The following is a 19,431-nucleotide window of genomic DNA, read 5'->3' on the forward strand; positions in this document are numbered from 1 at the left end:
TTCAAAAGAGACAAAAATTGCTAGGATCATTCTAAAACCTACAAGTAAAATACTGCTGAGACTGGAACACTGAAATTAAAGCAGAAATTACTGGAAATATTCAGCAAATTAGGTCACATCTTTGAGAGAAAAACAGCACAAATATGTCAGATTAATGTGGCATGCTCGAACAATCTTTTTGCACATAGCTCTTCAAATTCTGTCACCTTTTTCCCAGGATGTGTTCATATCTGGTACTTTATTGGATGACTAATATAAACTTTCATTTTGTGGAATTTAAGCAGAGTTTTGGGCATCAATTTTGGTTTGAGGTAAACCAATGAAGTCATAACTGCAAATGTGTACAAATCATTTCACTTTCAACAATCATCGTAGGTTTACACGCTGCAATCTTCGAATGTGGTGTGACTGCAACCAATATGGCTGTCCTACATTCTGTCTGGCCTATGAATTTAGGAGTGGGACAAACCATGTCTCTAAAAAGCCTCGAGAAACAAAACAGCAGATGATGGAAGTCTGAAATAAAAACAAGAAATGTTGGAAATATTCAGCTGGTCAGAGGTAGTATCTATGGAAAGAGAAACAGAATTAATGTTTCAGGTTGAAGCCCCTTCATCAGAAGGAAAGAAAACAAGGTAGTATCACGCTGTAAGGATGATGGGCAATTAGGTCAAAAGGAATACAGTAAACAAATCTGTTAATTCAGATTATTGGATGCATTCCTATTAATACTCTAACACACTTTTAATTCACTGCATTTTAACAGACCAGCTTTTAATTCACTGCATTATTAAACAGTAGAATAGAAAACATCCCAGTTTCAAGGGACTATGGTGAGTGGAGGTGGTCCCAATGAGTGGAATGGGACTGCAGGGAATTGGGACCTGGTGAATGGAAAGGAAGCACAGGAAACATCACCTGGTGAGCCAAAGTGAAAAGCACTGTGATTTCCAAATAGTCATCTTACAATTTAACCAAGTTTTACTGCAAGGCGAGGTCAGGGCTGCTGTGAGAACAAACTGCAAATAGGTAATCTGGTCAATGGAATAATGGGGGTAGCTTGGGATAGAATTGACTGTTCATAAAAGTTATCAACCGAGGGCAGTTAAAGAGCAAGTACACAGATAAAGGAATGCTGGAGTTGTGAAATGCAGGGCTGCAGGGTGTGCCCAGCAGGTCAAGTCTGTGTGAATAGAGAGGGAATACCACCTGACCCATTCTGATACAGAGAAAGCTGCTTACTGAAACCGTAGAATTTGATACCAGGTGCAGAACTCAGCAACACATCCAGACACATCACAAGTTGTTACCCTTCAAGTTTACGCTGGGCCTTATTATAAAACTGCAAGGAAATGGGATGAGGAATGAAAACGAGCAGGAGTGGATGGGGTGTCTCGGTTAGTGCCAGTGACCCAGGTTCTATTCTACCACTGTCTGTAAGGAGTTTGTATGCCTCCCCGGGACCACGTTGGTTTTGTCCGGGTGCTCCAGTTTCCTCCAACATTACAAAGAAAAGGTTAATAGGTTAATTGGTCACATGAGTGTAACTGGGTGGTGTGGGCTTATTAGGCTAGGGTAATTAAACCAAAAAAAAATTAAACTGGAAGGCACCAAACAGCTTAGGGTTGGCCTCATGGCCTGAATACAGGTATTTAGCAAAGTGGACATGCAGGTCGAATTGGGTTTCTCCAGTGTGGAGAAGACCACATTGTGAACACCAAATGCAGTAAACTAATAAGTTGTTTGGATCCCAGAATGGTGGGAAGAGGTGAAAGGACAAGTATTGCATTTCCTGCAGCTGAAAAAGGAAGTCCCATTATGAAGGGAGTGGATGGCAGAGGTGGAGGAACAAATCTGGATTCTCAGAGATAATGGTTTCTATGAATGGCTGAAAGGAGAGAAGGAGAGGTTAAAGGTGGTGGAAATTGTGAAGGATGGTCTGGAAGGCAAGGACCAGAGAAACCTCTTTCTCAGTGCACCCTGAGATCCACCCTGCATGCATGCTCTCGACCTTATTCTGTGACATTGCCTCACTCAACTCAAAGTTATTGTGGTCTGCAGTTTACCTCGACTCTTTACTGAATTCACATTTGTAGCAGATGACCTTTATCCCTCCCTTCTGACATCAAAGATGCAAATTCAGACAGTTCTTAAAATTCCTCCAGATTCTCCTGATTCCACCTACTTCCTTGCCACCTTTTCACAACCCCTTCTGAATTTCCCTTCTATTCTTTCTCGCCAGTCCAATTTCTAACATTTGTAACTAGTGACACCTTCAAAACTCCTCTGCAACTTTTTCCAGTAGTCAAATCCTTGGTTCCAATCGACTTATCTTTACCATGGATGTAGATGTCTACACCATGAATAAGATAGTCCAACATCCCTCAGTTTCTTCCTTGAACAATACCACAACTAGTTCCTCTCCACTGACACTCATTCACCTAGCTGGACTCATTCTCACATTCAACAACCTCTTCATCTCCAAACACATTCTCTGCATTTGAGGGAACTTGCATTGTTTAAAGCTAAATCTATCTTTTTGTGGAATACAAGATTATTGAATACAACCTTTGGCCTAGCTCTCAAAGACTCTACACCTCGTGTTCTCAGTTTTATTCACTTATTTATTACTTGTTTCTTTTTGTATTTGCGACAACTTGTCAGTCTTTGTGTGTAGTTTTTCACTGATTCTATTGTACTTCTTTGTTCTACCGTGAATGCCCAGAAGAAAATGGGCAATCATGGTAGTATTGGGTGACTTTGTACATAGAACAGTTTTTCTTTCAGTCCTACTTGGGTCCATTTCATCAACTCTTTTCTCATTACAATACAAAACTCAGAAATGTCTTAACTTTTGCTGCCAATTTCCATCATGTTCTTAACATCAACGGTCCATCTGACATCTCTGTTTTGATCTGTCTCTATCTCAGAAGACAGAATGGCAACAAATATGGCGACCAATCTACACTCCTACAGCTAGCTCAATTAGTCTGTCCCAAACTTGCTAGGATTTTATACGACACCTTCCCCTCCCTTTCAGCATTTCTAAAGGACTGTTACTGTTTATATTTCCCTGCTCTATTCTTCCTTTACCACCCAACATATCCAGTCTTATAGCAGTTTCCCATGTAACCACAGGAGAAGCAACATCTGTCTGTTCACCTCTACTTTTCATCATCCTGACACCCAAATTATATAGCTGGATGAAGCAGCCTTTGTGGAACACCAGCTTCAATCCACAGAAATTACCTGTTCCCTGCTACTCCAATTCTCCATCTGTATGTCACCTCCTGCACTTTTATAATGAGGCCCAATGTAAACTGGAGGGTACATTGCACTTTTCAGATCTGCAGCTTTATAATTCATATTAAAACACTTCCTTTTTGAATCTGTCTCAGAATGGACAAGGTCACAGAAGGATAATGGGCTTTTTCTCCATTAGTAAAGCCTGGCCTACTGTGCAGATCACATTCCTACATCTTAGAAATCTTACACTATTTTGTACATGTTTTCACTCTCCATGTCTTTGTTTTTTTCCAATCTTTTTTATGAACAATGGACTGTTTGCAACTACTCCATTAGCCTATTGATCAAATTATCTCATTTGTAGCTCATCCTCTGGCCAACCCTTGCCCCACCCTACCTACTCTCCTTGTCCTATCGAACTACACCCCCCCTCCAATACCACCATCCCCTCAGAATGATACAGAATTGTTTGTCCTCTATCCATGAAAAGTTAACTTGCTCTTTACATGGTCGCTACCCGACTTGCTGAATGTTTCCAGCAGTTTATTTATGCTTTAAAAAGCCACAGCTATATCATTACAAAAATTGCTGGAATGACCAAATCCAGGAGATGGTAATACATGTTTCTGAATTTAACCGAAAGTAATGAACAGATTTTATATGCATACCTATTTAGAAGGGGAGACTAAAGCTGTTCCCAGTTCAAAACTCAAGATCTTTGAAAAGGGATAAATTGGTACCAGACAGTTTTAATTTGTACACTTAAAACTGATAATCAATACAGTCAAAACCTGTTGCAAACATAAGTCACCTGGCCATTAGCTTCTTTGCAGGGATTGTTCTTTCTGCTAGCAAATGGCCTTTACGATATCACTTAGTTAATACTCCGGATACTTGAGTCTAATTGAATCATTGCACTTTATAAAATTATTTCCAAAATGCTTTTGGAACTATATTCCCTAATCCAGCATACCCTCAATGCTACTGGGGGAGATGATACAATATTCCTAGAAAATTTTAGACTTGATATTCAATCCTACAGCTTGAGTTAATTGTGTCACAATTCTTCATAATGCACAGTTACTTCATGCTGCATGTCACTAAATGAGAGTTTAAAAAAGTTGTATTTATTTTTTTCATATAAATTCTGAAAGAGCAAATTTTATTCCATGTCTCAAATTTTTGAGCAGTAATTTGAAAGATAATTTCTGTTATCTAACTGGACACAACGTAGGGGTTGCCTGTATCGTGAAAACATACAGACAACCTTCCTTCAGGCTGGAATATGGTAATCGCATCACAGGGGTTAGATTACCTGCAGCAGAAAACCAGCTTGAATTTCTTCAGAATGAAGATGTTCTGAGCAAGTGGACTAAACTCACTGCAAGAAATTCACAAACAAGAGAAAATTCTGCAGATGCTGGAAGTCCAGCAACACACATAAAATGCTGGAGGAACTCAGCAGGCCAGGCAGCATCTATGGAAAAAAGTACAGTCAACGTCTCGGGCTGAGATCTTTCAGCAGAACTTCCTCTAGCATTTTGTGTGTGTTGCAAGAAATACACTATCCACCACTACTAAATTGAACACATTCTATAGCTGTGATACAAATATGTCAAGACCTGCAAAAAACAGGTAAATCCACTTATTAGTGGCACGATCTATGAGATTAAAGCTAAGGTACATGTCTCACCGACTGGAGAAAAAATCTAGCAAAGAGGGAGGTGCACAACTTGAATATTAAAGTAGTAGCTTGGAACACTGATCTAATTCTTTTGGAGCAAATTCTGAGTTATCCTTTTCACTTCTTTTGGTGACATTCTGCAGACCAAAACAGTTCTTAAAATATTCTAGCAGTGTATAAATGAACAAAAACCTTCAATAAACAGATAACGAAAAGTATTAATGACATTAGGAGAACTCATGCCTGAGAAAATAGGAGATAATGTTTGTTCAGAAAACAACACAATTAACACAAAAAGAACAGAACTCAGAACTGTTGACAAGAGGGAAAATTTGGGAAGGGCATGGTCTGAATTTTTTAAATAACAGAGTGAACAGGTTTTGGAATGTTGAACTTGTATATCAAGGACATTTTTGTTACATTAGCAAACTTGCATTAGAATAATCTGAACAAGATATTTCAAAGTATAACAACATTATTAGAGTGTAAACTAGTTTTAATTTTAAGTTAGATACAGGGGCAATTAGACCTCTTACCAGGGTTTTTCTGGAGCATCTGAAGGATCACTGCAGAATGGCTCCTGGTAGACAGTTTCTGCCAGGTTATGATCAAGCAGAGTTGCTACTATTTCCTCTCGACTTGGTGGTGACATTAAAGGCTTTAAAACATGGGCGCCTGTGGTACGGTTGACATAACTTTTGGTTTGTAATGGCGAGCTGACAGATGCTGAAGAGCCATGAGATGTCACTGGGGAATCATTGCTGTATTTGGAAACACAGAGCTCTGGATCTTCACAGCTCATCGGTACAATGTCATCACCAATAAATCCCATCGCTCCATTTGGACTTGAACCAGTAGAAAGGCCAGAAAGACAGACCTCAGATTTGTCACACTCTCTTCCACTTCCCTCATCCAACAGCATTATCTGGCTGGTGGATGACACTACAGGGCTACAGGAAGATTCATTTTCTACAGAATCAGGACATTGAACAGGTGACTGGTCTTTGAGCTCCATCATTGATACTCCAGACAAATGCGTACCTGATGACTCAGGAGAGGCTGATAGTGCATTCTGAACTGGCACATTAGAATTGTTATTCAATTCTTTCAACTTTTCTCCATTGTCTAAAGAGGACTTCTCAAAAAGGTCAGGGCTTATTGAGCCAGGCCGAGCCCACTCTGTACTGTCTGTGGACCGAGCTACCTGCTCGAGGTGTTGGGGTTTACTATTCTGAGATTTGTACATACAGGTCTCTATTATTGTCTGGGCAGGAACAGACTCCTGAATAACATCACTCAAAAACTTTTGAGGCAGATTTTGCTCAGCTGCCGGCATGAATTGGCATCCAGAATATATAGTACAGTATCTGGTTTGTCCAACCGTATTGATATCAAAATTGTACGACTGAGGAAGTTCAGGTGATAAATTATCAAAACTATAACAGCTATCAAAGCCGGCATCTGAATGGAAAACAGGGCTGTCGTCGGAAAAAGGACATTTGGATTGAGAAGCCTGCGATTTCTTAGTCAAATCCTTTTTTGTGGTTTTGGTTTTCTTCTGTATATGCTTGGCACTTCTAGAATTTTTTGTTTTTTTGGAGAAAGCATCTTTTGGGGATTTTGAATGAGCAAAAGCGGCACTACTAGAGAGGTCTGCATCAGCAGAACCTTTATGGAATTCGTTTTGTTCATTTGTGTGAGAAGTATTTCTTTGAAACTGTGGTTTTGGAAAAGGACTTCGAGCATCCAATTGCTGTGCTTTTTGTTGCCTTTTCTGCAGCATCTCTCTCAACACAGTGAGACTGGATTGACCATTACTCATTGAAGTCTGACTATCAGTTATTACTCTTTGGTCAGACTTTTGAGATTGGGGCATGAGATCCATTTCCAAAAAAGTTTCCGACACCACCTTCTGCTTTATTCGAGGAGGGGTGAAATCAGATATATCCAAAATGTTGTTCGTTTCTTGCTCCCTTTCAAAAACCTTTTTTGACAATCTACTGTGGCTGCCTGGAGTAAAGTTAAGACAATGACCATCCTTTCCACTTCCTATCAGAGAAACTCTGGCAGGTAGGCTTGTAGCATCATTCCCCGGTGAAAATGTGGAATGTTGATTTCTCTCAGGCAAAGGTAGAGTAGGTTTTGACTGCTGATAGAGTTTCGATTGCTGGAACTGTTGAGATGAATGGTTTGCTTTGCCGTCAGGAACAAGCTCTGATTGGGGTAATGTTGAATTTTGCTCAGGTTCATACAAGTGTGAGTTCTCTCCATTTTGCGTTTCTTTAAGATGAGAACCTTGCTGACTACCAGTTTGCACATGGCTAATAACCTGTGACATTTGTTGGGATAAATTGTTTCTCTGTAGTCTGCACATGTCTTCAGCAGATTGAACTGGCAAATGAGAATACTGCACGGGCTGTGAAGCACATGGACCTGCAGAAACTTCTGCTAAATGATCAATGCAATGCTCGTTCTGAGAAAGGGCAAGTCCTGCCTGTGATGCAAGGTTTGCCTCCATTGACAACCTGAAATTTTCTTTCATTGGAGTTTTGTTATCCAACATACAAATAGAATCAGTGTGTGTACATGACGGACTTGTTTGACTGAGGCTGAAATGCAACTGGGACTGAGAAGATGTTGCTAATTGAGATAGTGTCTCTGAGACTTGTTCAACTGGTGGATAAGTAAAGGCAGGTAGATCTGCATTTTCATCTGTTTCCAGCAAAGAGCAATAGTAACCCCCAGATTCCCCTTGAATTTCTTCAGAATAGGGCTGAGTTGATGGAAGGTGCCCTGTTGAACAGAGGCTCAGAGGTACACTGGGTTGCTCATCATTCTTACAAGCAGTTTCAGATTCCGCAACAAGCACATTTTCAAAATCTCTACAAAACCCGTTTCTGACTCTCTCTTTAGAGGAAGTAGTCAGTTCACCATTGACAAGTTCACAGCTTCCTTTTTGCTCATACACTTCTAAACTTTGAGAAGTTGCTGGTTTTTCACTGAAATTTGGAAATTTACTTTTCTGTTTCCGTGTCCATCTTTTTCTGGTTTTTTTCCGATGTTTACCTTTCTGTTCTTCTTTTTCATCATTTACAACAACCTGTCTAGATTTCTGTGATACTCTTGTCTTTTTAGCTGCTACACAGTTAGCATTGGACGGTGACTTCTTCCTAGGTTTTAAACTTTGCTTTTTGTCATTATTTCTATTACCTTGCACTAGCCTTTTCTCATCAGAATTCCTTAAAGCACATGGATCACAGTCTCTTACAAGTATGTCATCTTCTACTGAAGCGAAGGCTAGCATTCCATCCTCTTGCATTTCACTTGGTGACCAACATCGAGGTGGTGATGGTTTAGTAGGACTTGGCATTCTCTCTGACATGAAGCCAAGTTTAGACATTACATCTTTATATTCTGTTAAACAGTCATCGGCCTCAGCACTATAGCAAGGTGAAGGAGGAGAGAGGGGTGCAAATTCTATCTTCCTCGTTTTTATCTGACTTTGGCTCGTGGGTCTCAGCTTTTCTTTTTTTTGTAATTTTTTGAATCTTCCAGCTCTTTTTTTTAAGCTCGCTTGGACTTTTGGTTTCTTTCCTCTCTTTGGTGTAGGTGTTGTAAAAGGTTTGCTAACAACAGGGGGGTCAGTAATCTTAGGCCACCAGTCTTTTAATGGTGAAAGCTTCTCATATTTCTGAAGTTTATCATTATCGAGCACAACATGGTCTTTACTTGAATCCACTTTCCCTATCTTAACCAACATATTTTTTCTACCTTTAAATCGGTTAATAATAATATATTTTATTATCACAGGAGGCTCCTTCTTATTAAGCCTCCTCCTCTTACGCGACCGCTGGGATCGATCTGCTGCAGTATCATTGATTCTTGAACATTCCAGCTGAATTGGGCTTGCCTTCAAAATTTCTGCGCCTTGGATCAGTTCATTGTCTTCAGCATCATAGCTTACTTTCCGTTTAGTTCGGAGTGTATATTTACTGCATGCTAGTCGAAATGATTGACCCTCCAGGCCATTTTCTGAAGATCTTGTCATGTTAAAGTTTTGGGATGATATTGGTAGCCTATTACCTAAAGATGGAACAGAACTGTGATCCAGCGGCACTTTATTTTGCAATAACCCACTGCTACAAGAAAATTCAGCGGATTGAGCACTTATCTTTGTAACTGCAGACTTTCTCGTCACCTGCGCACCATTTGATTTCTTTCTACTTAATTTGTGCTTTAACTTATGGTCGTCTTGTTTCTCTGGGCACTTCAGACAATTGGGAAGCACCACACTAGGAAAAAATGTGTATTGTGCCTCATGTTGATCAATGATTGTTTTCTCCCTTTGGGTTGCTTGAAAGTCTTCATATCTGATTTTGAGGTTTTGTTCAATGTTACTTCCAGCATCCATTGAGGTGGTTTTGTGTTCTTCGAAAAGCTGAACCCCGTTTTTTACACCTATTAGGGGAATCAAAGGTTTATCATACACGCTGTTTTCTTTTTTATTGAATGCAAGAGGAACTTTATTAGCCATCCTTCCCACTAAGGAACCGAGATTTGAATTGCAGTGAAATTCAGCTTCACTGGTCGGGCTTCTCCGATGTGTAAATTGCAAATTCTTTTCACAGTTAATACTTAGAAATCGTTTTACTCTCTGAAGCCTATCAGTTTGAGCTGTTAGCTGATTTTCATAGTCACTGCTTATATGTTTGCTTTCACAGACGGTATCTGGAGATCTAGCTACCACGCCAGGGTCCACAAATTTCACATTGTCTTCATTACATCCACCGTGTTTTAACTCATAACTGGCCTCATTAGAAAAGTTGGAAACAGAGTGCTCAGGTTTCTTTGCTTTGATAAAGGTATTTTGGTACGAAGGTAATTCCATAGAGTTCAAACCATCAAGTGTATGAAGTGTGGTACCTGCACGATTGCACTGTAGTCCAACGTGATCAGATGATGGCAGCTCTAATATTGCAGGCTCTTTGTGAAAAGTTGGTTTGGTCAGCACTTTGTCTCGAACTGCTAATGTTGAATGAGTTCTTGAACCATTTTCGCCTAAAGTATTATCTAAAATTCAATAAGATAGTTATCAAGAAAAGATATAACACGAAAATGCTTCAAGTTCAATGCAGTACATTTTGCAACATTAACACCAAGTTTATTTTAAATTTCTGTTGGTCACCCACTTCCAAGCTACTCTTAACTGGGTTGGTTCAATGGTAACAGCATTCATATGTCAGCAGAGGCTAATCAGTCCCCAGTGATACTCAAGGTGGCCATACTTCTTTCCCTCCCTTAAATGAGCTAAAAGCCAGAAATTTAAAAGTTTAATTGTTCAGTGATTGACTTCAGCAAAATAGCCTATGTAAAGAACCATCTTTCAAAGAGTACAGCAGGTTAGTGGAAACTATACTCAGGGCCACACACAACATGCAAGATCCAAATGAGGCAGAAATTTGTGTTTAAATTTACAACTCAACACCTTAAAATTAAACAAAATTAAGAAACAGGACTAGAAGCTTATGATCCATTGAACTGGCATGGATGTGTAAGATATGGACTTCTACTTGACTGCATTTAGCGTCAGTTAGGGACGTATGCAATAAGTCTCTTTCTTCCTATGTTGTGGAGTTAAAATACACGAATGAAAGCTTGTGAATAAACAGCTTCTTGATTTTTCTTGGGTTTGAATCACACAATACAAATGAATATTGAGGGCCTTTGCCCTGATTTATGGCTGATCCACTTAAGTTTATATCTTCCCCCTTTCTCCTGCATGAATTTTCTTTTCTGGGTATGTTTCTATACCATTGTGCCTTTGGTCAGAGGAAAGCAAAGAAAAAAACAAATTGTATGAAGTTATAGGATGAAATTAGTAAACCAGAAAACAAAAGGTAACCCAGACACAGGACTCACAGATAGGACTTCTGTGCCACATTGATGATGGCATTGGTGCTGCTTCATGCACTCATGCTGAGCTTGTCAAATTTCATCAACATTGCCTGCAACTTCCACCGTGCCCTTAAATTCATTTGGCCCATTCAAGGGACCTCCCTCAGTCTACCTGTCTCCATCTCTGGGGACAAACTGTCTACCAATACATTTTATAAACCTACTGACTCTCACAATTATCATGACAATACCTCTTCCCACCCTTTGATCTGTAAAAATACCATTCCCTTTTGCTAGTTCCTTTGTCTCCACTGTATCCGTTCCCAGAATGAGACTTCCCTCGCCAGAGCATCAGAAATATCCTCCTATACCATTGATGCTATGCTCATCCGCATCTCCATTTCCCGAACCATCTGTCCTCACCTCAACTTCCTGCCACCTTAACAGGGATAGAATTGCTGTTGTCCTTACTCAACACTCCACGAGCCATTGCATCCAGCACCTAATTCTTCACATCTTCCATCACCTTTAAATGGATCCTACCACCAAACACGTTCCCCCGCCTCATGTGCCACTCTCCACAGGAGTCACTCTGTGGTTCTCTTCCGCATATGTCCCTCCCCACTAATAATCCTGCAGGTGGAAGTGCTATACATGCCCGTTCACTTCCTCCCTCACCTCCATTCAGGGCCCCAAGCAGTCCTTCCAGGTTTGCCAATACGTCACCTATGAATCTGTCAGGGTCATCTACTGTATCCAGGGTTCCCAATGCAGCCTTCTCTACATTGGTAAGACCTGGATGTGGGCTGGGGGACTGCTTTGTCAAACACCTTTCCTCCTTTTGCAACAAGCAGGATTTCCCGGTGGCCAACCGTTTTAAATCTAATTCCCATTCTGACATGTCAGACGATGACCTTTCCTGTTCCCACAATGAAGGAGCAACACCTCATACTCCGTCTAGGTAGCCTCTAACCTGATGGCATGAACAATTGATTCCTTTAACTTCTGGTAATTTTCTCTTCTCCCCATTTGTTTATTCTTCACTCTGGCTCCCATCTTTTCTCTTCCCTTCTCCTATCTGCCTCTCACATCCTCTTAGTGCCATTTCTACTTCACTTTCGCCCACAGTCCACCACTCTTCTCCTATCAACATTCTCCTTCTTCAGCCCTTTAACTTTCCCACCTATCACCTCCCAGTTTCTCACTTCATTCCCCCCACTCACCAGGCTTCATCTATCACCTTCTAAGCTTGTACTCCTTCCCCTCCCCCCACCTTCTTATTTTGGCTTCTTCCCCCTTCCTTTCCAGTCCTGATGAAGGACCTTGATCCAAAACATCAACTGTTTATTCCTTTTCTGACCTGCTGAGTCCCTTAATATATTATTAATGTATAGGATAATTTTTAGATGAGCAGACTCAACTGATCTGTACTTCAACCTACAAGGACAGTTAACACAAACAAGGAGGGGGTTGATTTGCAAGGAGGACAGTACGGTATTCCAGCAGTCAGCACTGCTCCACAACCTTGAGTTTGACACTGACTTTGGGTATGGTCTGTGTGGATTAGCATTCTCTCCATCACAGCACAGGGTTCCATCAAGTACAGGTTTGTAATCAGTTACTGAAAATTACCCCTTAGTGTAGTCAAGTGTCAAGAAAGTATCAAAAGGCAATTGAGAGGCATGTGAAAGAAACTGTTGCATGGAACAGGTCAACATGGAGGTGGAAAGGGACTGCTCTCCTGAGAGTTAGCATGGATCCAATGGCCATCTCCCATTTGATTATTATCAAGTGAGGTTCACCATAATCTCTCCATAGTAAATGATGAGAGGCACTGATCGTGTGGATAGTCAGAGGCTTTTTCCCCAGGGCTGAAATGGCTAACATGAGAGGGCACAGTTTTAAGGTGCTTGGAAGTAGGTACAGAGGAGATGTCAGGGGCAAGTGTTTTTACGCAGAGAGTGGTGAATGTGTGGAATGGACTGCCGGCGACAGTGGTGGAGGTGGATACGATAGGATCTTTTAAGAGACTCTTGGATTGGTACACGGAGCTTAGAAAAACAGAAGGCTATGGGTAACCGTAGCTAATTTCTGAAGTACCTACATGTTTGGAACAGCATTGTGGGCCAAAGGGCCTGTATTGTGCTGTAGATTTTCTATGGTTTCTATAATTGGGAATAAACAATCCAAAAAGGCAACAGCTTAATGTCACATACAGAAGTCATGAACATCTATAAAACTTGATGATTGTTGTTTGACTACACGAGGCCTGAATTGTGAAAGTGCTCCAAGCTCTTTAGAGCGGTTGTTAAAAAAAATCTAAATACGAACTTAAGAGCCCTTGGTATTTCCCAGGAGATATAAAAATCAATGAAAGTTTGCTTTATGTTTGTAATTCTGTCCTTTATAACACAATGAAGGCATTCAAGAATACAGAAAGTTTTGTCAGTTTAATTATCTTTGCTCAGTATAATGATACAAAGTCACCAAATTCACAAGATAAAAAGGCAAACCCATAAGTAATATGTAACTTAAAGATCAGATATGTATCAGTCAACAATCTGGTTCAGCTAGATGTTGTGTTCAAGGGAAATTCACTGAGTGTTTCAGGCTTCTTTCAAGAAGATAACATTAATCAGTGAACTAATAACAGAAGAAATGGGAGACTGGGGACAAAGAACTGGTTTTTCATTTAATTTGGTTAAAATAGGTATTTTAAGTACCATACAATTAGTGCATTCCACAGGTCTCAGACTTCTCGGGTGGATAAATAAAAGTGGGAATGGTATAGTTAAAACGTTTCTACAAAGGAAGTTGTGTAAAGTTCTAAATTACATTAACCCATTTTGTTAATCCAGCAAACATTTTTAAATATATAGTGATTGCTACACAGTTGACAGCACATAAAATAATTGGCTTAGATTTTCCTCAGTTAATCCCATCAAAGCTACTGGTATTGATAGTCTTTGATTGACTTTGGAGATTTCTCCTCTTCTCAGGCAGTCCCTCAGAGTTAAGGATGACTTGCTTTCATTCCAATTCTGAATACAGGAAAACACCTGTGTTTGAAGTTTTTTTTTAAAAAGTGTGGAATTTTTTATACGCACTACCACATTAAGGGATGAGGTCACAGAACCAAAAATCAACAAACAGGCTCATTCAGTTCTTTGCATTCATGCCAACTTTAATGCCTATTTGCGCTAATCCCATTTGCCTGGTTTAGGCCCATATCCTTTTTCATTCTTCCTATCCAAGTATCTATTCAATTACCACAAAGGTTCTAATTATATCTTATATTTTTAACCTCCTCTAGCAGCTCATTCTAGATAATCAACACCTTGTGTGTGAAAAATTTACTCTTCAAAATCTCCTTCAAGTTACTTTCCTCTCACCTTACAGAAGTTAAAGAATCCACAGCATTGGGATAAAGCCACTTCCCCCTACATGTCAGTGAGAATAAGCTCAACCTACCCAATCTTTCCTTATAATTACAGCCAATGACAGATGTTTGGAGACCAGGCTCTGCTGCTGCTGCTTAGCACACAGCCTCAGTAACTCAATTTCCTTTCAGGTCTCCACAATTTTCTAAATGCTCCAATAGAAACACTAAATAGATACTAGATCTCTAACACAAAGTAAAAATTGCTGGGAGCACTTGGCATGGGGAGTTGGGGGCAGGTGGGGGTAGAGAAAGAAAGTTGACATTTCAAGTCACAGACACCTCAACAGGCAGGAAAAGTGTGAAAACAATGAGCAAGTAAAGGCAATGTCTGTGACAAATTTCAGAGATTGTCAAGATAATAGTTCTTTAAAAGCTGGTAGTTAAGAGACAGAAAATAAACATACTGAGGTAGAAAGACACAGTTAATGTGGAAATTGTGAAAACAATTGTTAATTAAGACCCAAGGTTTGCAATGTAGTAATGTGGATTTTTGAGTTTATATTGGATATCACGGAAGGAAAGTATGAGGCTGAAGAAAGAAGTTAGAAGGGATATGGGACACAGAACTAAAATTACAGACAACTGGAAACTTAGAATCACCTTTAGAAATTGTAGAGGAAATGGGAAGAATTTACAGCAGCTTTTAAATATTGTTGGCAACAACAGCCTCTGACAAAGTCCCAAAAGACTGCAGGGCTGCTAATATTCCATTGTTCAAGAACAGTAGCAAGGGGAGGCCAGAAAACTACAGGCCAGTGTCGAAGGGTTTCGGCCTGAAACGTCAACTGTACTCTCTTCCGAGATGCTGCCCGAGTTCCTCCGGCATTTTGTGTGTGTTGCTCAGATTTCCAGCATCTGCAGGATTTTTCTTGCTTGTGCAGGTTGGTGAGCCTGAGTTTCAGTTGTAGGGAAGGTACTGGAGGGAAATCTGAGGGACAAGATCTACTGCTTGTCACTTGCATAGTCAAATCCTGATCAGGAACAGTCAGCATGGCTTTGTGCACCTTTTGGAGTTTTTTCTTTGAGAAGGTAACTTAAAGACAAGGCAAACAATGTCCATATGGCCTCTGAACAGGTCCCACATGGAAGTTTAGGTTGTATGGGATTCAGGGGGAGCTCATGTGAAAATTTTGGTAAGGCAAGTTAAAGACAACATCTAGGTGAAGATGACTGAGGTGAAGTGTTGTCAAACCCAGACAAGGGAGAACTTTGAGACTGTTGGAGCCAATCTTGCCCATTGCAGACAGATAAATGAGAATGACTGTGGCAGTATGCAATCAACCTAGAAGAACACAGCTTCCCTTTATACAGCAAGGCATGTTGGAGACAATCAAGATAATAATAATGGAAGGATGTGAAATAAACCCAACAACTAACAGACAATTGTTTTACTAGGAATTCAGCCCCAGTAGCTGATCAGTCCTAAATCCTCAGCTGCTCATATTTGAGCCAGGGACAGAGTTCAAGTTCTCCATCAGGTAGGAGATACAGAAGCCTGAAGGCACACGCTCAGCGTTTCAGGAACAGCTTCTTCCACTTTGCCATCCGATTCCAAAATGGACCTTAAACCCGTGAATACTACTTCACTTTTTTAATATATAGTTACTATTTTTGCATGATTTTTAATCTAGTCAGTATATGTATACTGTAAATTATTATTTTTTTCTTCTTCTGTATTACGTATTGCATTGAACTGCTGCTGCTAAGTTTCCAAATTTCACGACACATGCTGGTGATAATAAACCTGATTCTGCTGCTGGAATGCAAATTTCCTCCTGTGTGGCGTAGTCAGGGTAAGTCAATCTCTTAGTCGCTGACATAGAAAAGCTGCAGCATCAAAAAAAAGGTTGTTCTGGCCCAGGCTGTGTCCTGGGCCATACCCCGTACAAAGCACAGGAAAATTTGGCAAGCATGTGCTTTTTTAAAAAAGGGGAAATCCAAAATGTATGTGAGTGCGCGTGTTCATGCGTGTTTATGTGCCCTGACTGTGTATTCACGAATGGTGGCATAAAAGTCCCCTGTCCCAGACCTCTTAAAGATTTTCTGTAGTGTGTATGTTTGTACATTTTTGGAGTAGAAAACATTAAGTATATTCAACACGTACAACACGCTGGAGGAACTCAGCAGGTTGGGCAGTATCCGTGGAAACGAGCAGTCAACATTTCGGGCCGAGCCCCTTCGTCAGGACTGAAGGAGGAGGGGGCAGGGGCCCTATAAAGAAGGTTGGGGGGGGGGGGGGGGGAAGAGAAGGTGCCAGGTGAAAAACCAATCAAAGGAAAGATCAAGGGATGGGGGAGAGGATAGGCAGGAAAGGTGAAGAAGGAATGCAAGGGGAAAGCACTATGGGTAGTAAAAGAAGGCAGAATCATGAGCGAGGTGATAGGCAGCTGGAAGAGGAGGCAGATTTACGTGTTGATTTTACCACAGCATCTGCAGTGTACTTTGTGTTTATTAAGTATATTCTACGGGTACAATATACGTATGTGAGTGTCTGGAGATGTTATTAAAAGAAAATGTGAGAAGACTGTTGGGTGGTCTGTGTTTGTTCATTGTTGATGTGAAATTGTTGGATGGATCTTGTAAAAAGCAGAGAAAGTGAGCAAAAGTTAAGAAGGAGAAGACATAGAAAGAACAGGCAAAAGATAATATTGTCTCCTTCAATACGTGTAAAGAAACCACTGGCACCAGTTTGAGGATGAACTAGATGTTGTACGCCTACCTTCCCCAGACACGGCCAACGCCAAGTGATGCCTGAGTACTTGGTGAGGCTGGCGTCAGCCAGTGCCCTACCAAAGGCAGTGGTTCCCAATAGCACTACAGGAGATGGAGCGCAGAAGGGATAAGCGAAAAGTTGATTTAAAATGTACCTTGAACTGATCTACTAGGAGCTCTAAGGAAATTGTTTCCATGGCCGACAAAAAACATACAGTGTTGTACAAAGACAATGACATTATTGAATATGTAGTACGCATGCATAAATGTTTTCAAAGGTATTCCAGATTAACTCTAGTAGTGGGGATGCCCGTCTTAATAAATGTCATTGTAAATAAGTTGCATCCGAGGTTAAAAGAAAAACATACATTGTTATTTGTGCAAGATGAAACAGTTAATCAAAATAGGGTATTTTACAATATTGCCAAAAATAATTACAACAAAAGATTAAAACTGTTAAGGAGATAGAGGACACTACTTGAGAAAATTCCTGGGCTGCTCCACAAAAGCCTCTGAGCAATATTGTACATTGCTTTAAAAGTATTATGATCACTGCCCTATACAGTTTGAATGTTATTTCAATTCTCACTTTGTTTTATACGTAAGTGAATTGACAGTGATCAAATTTTGATTAATTGTAACCAGATTAACTTGTGTTTAAAATTTTACTGTCAACTTTGGGCTTAACATTACTGGCTTTATAGACATACTATCCACTTGTGACTGGTAACTTGTGCTCTGAACAGCGTAGTTGTTTGGATAATACCATTCTAAATGCATGAGTTTTACACTTCTTTGATTGAACCAACATGGAAATGGGACGGTGGACACTGTAGGGATAAAAATGGGGATGTCCACAAGGGGGAAATCTTCTTGTTTGCGGACAGCCTGACACTGGCCTCAAAGATGCCCTTGGGCCTCCACCACCAGCACCTGAGACTATGCAGTTTAACTATTTGTTCACAAACTGTACTCCAGATTTGTATGATTTAAATTCTATCCATATGTAATTTTTTGACAACTTTTCCTTCCGATCTGATACTAAAAGAACTTATAGAAAATTTTAGTGGATGTGCAGTATGCACATGTCATATAATAGCTGAGGTGGCACAGCTACCCTCTCTCCTGTTCAACTCAAGCAGCTGAATCTTTTTGCCTTAACGAAAGGCTGCACCCTTGCATTGAATTGTTGTGCTTTTGGAGTAGCACATGACAATGGTCAATTATGGAAACTACATGGGTTTCTCACCTCCTCCAACTCCGATAAAACAAGGTGAACTATGAACCTTTCCCTGTTTTTCAATTACTTCCTACAATTGTTTATATGCGGCTCATACTAATGTGAAGAATGAAAAACCTAGGGGGAACAAACAAGCTGACTCCTTTGCAACTGCATTTCTTTATGGCCATGTAGTACCCCAGTGGGATTAGGTTGCCAATAACTTCCAAATGTTTTCGATGAACCAGTAAAATTACAGTGTGATGCGCCAGAGGCAGAAAGGACTTTATGGATTAAAGCACACTATATGCAAAACTATAAAGAACTAGACAACAGGGTGACCCATTGGGGCACCCTTTGAGAGAAAGGTAGTGCAGTCTGATGTGACCAGAATGAACATTAAATTTTCCTTAATGCTATTGGTATTGCTTTGGAAACTGAAGAAGAAAACCTCAGTTTAATAAAGAAAGACGCATAGCAAGGGAAATATAGCTCCTCCTCGTTTAACAAAGGACACTTCTGATGGCAACATTTCTAGTTGATCTGCCACCCTTTGCCTCTCGTTGTCATTCTGGCGACGTGCAGCCCTTTCATCCCCCGTCTCTTCATCTCTTCTGCTGTTTGTTCTTTGTCTCTGATCTTGGAGACATGCATTTCTCAGCTCCTTTGTCTCTTCCTCTCTCCTCCTTCTGTGGCTGTTGTTGTCATTCTGGAGACGTGCATGTCTCTCCTCCTTTCATCTTTTTTGTCCTGACTCTGACCCTGGAGTCCTGCGGCCCTGGCCTCATCCGATTCTCGTTCTCTCCCTCTCCTTGCTGCTTCCTGACAACGTTTGGCATCCCCCTTCTCTTTCCACGTGACATAATTAGGTTGACCATATTTTTTTTTACCCTAATGTTGGACAGAAGATAGGAAGCAGTAACACCAAAGGAAGCTGATTATTCTTGATGATGTGGTTGGCACTTTCCTAAATGGACGTGATATAGTCACTGCTGTCCTTTGACTGCAAGCAAAGGGTTTTATGGGTGTCTCGAAGTACGTCATTACGGGTTACGGGATGTTACGTCAAGCTTAAATTTAGAGAAGATCTGATGTTCAGTTTTTGAATCTAGTCAAGACTTCTATACATTGTGGGGACCATTTTTGAGTTATTTTCAAAACCTTTGATTTGTTGTAAAAGTACAGATGGTGGCTAATAATATATTATACAATAAGCGTTTTCCCCCCTTTTAT

The 19,431-nt window shown here is 40.4% G+C and overlaps 1 protein-coding gene across 3 annotated transcripts in view; it reads right to left on the bottom strand.

Moving 5' to 3' along the window:
* rev3l (REV3 like, DNA directed polymerase zeta catalytic subunit) overlaps nt 1–19,431 on the bottom strand; it is a 183,996-nt gene that overhangs the window by 57,163 nt on the left and 107,402 nt on the right. For 2 of the 3 annotated variants that reach the window (XM_073055923.1, XM_073055924.1), the window contains exon 13: nt 5,467–10,000. In XM_073055923.1, coding sequence (XP_072912024.1) covers nt 5,467–10,000 — 4,534 coding nt within the window. The remainder of the gene's footprint in view (nt 1–5,466; nt 10,001–19,431) is intronic. The other variant, XM_073055925.1, reaches the window with a different exon arrangement.

The sequence above is a fragment of the Hemitrygon akajei genome, chromosome 9 (assembly GCF_048418815.1).
Source record: "Hemitrygon akajei chromosome 9, sHemAka1.3, whole genome shotgun sequence".
Classification (NCBI taxonomy): domain Eukaryota; kingdom Metazoa; phylum Chordata; class Chondrichthyes; order Myliobatiformes; family Dasyatidae; genus Hemitrygon; species Hemitrygon akajei.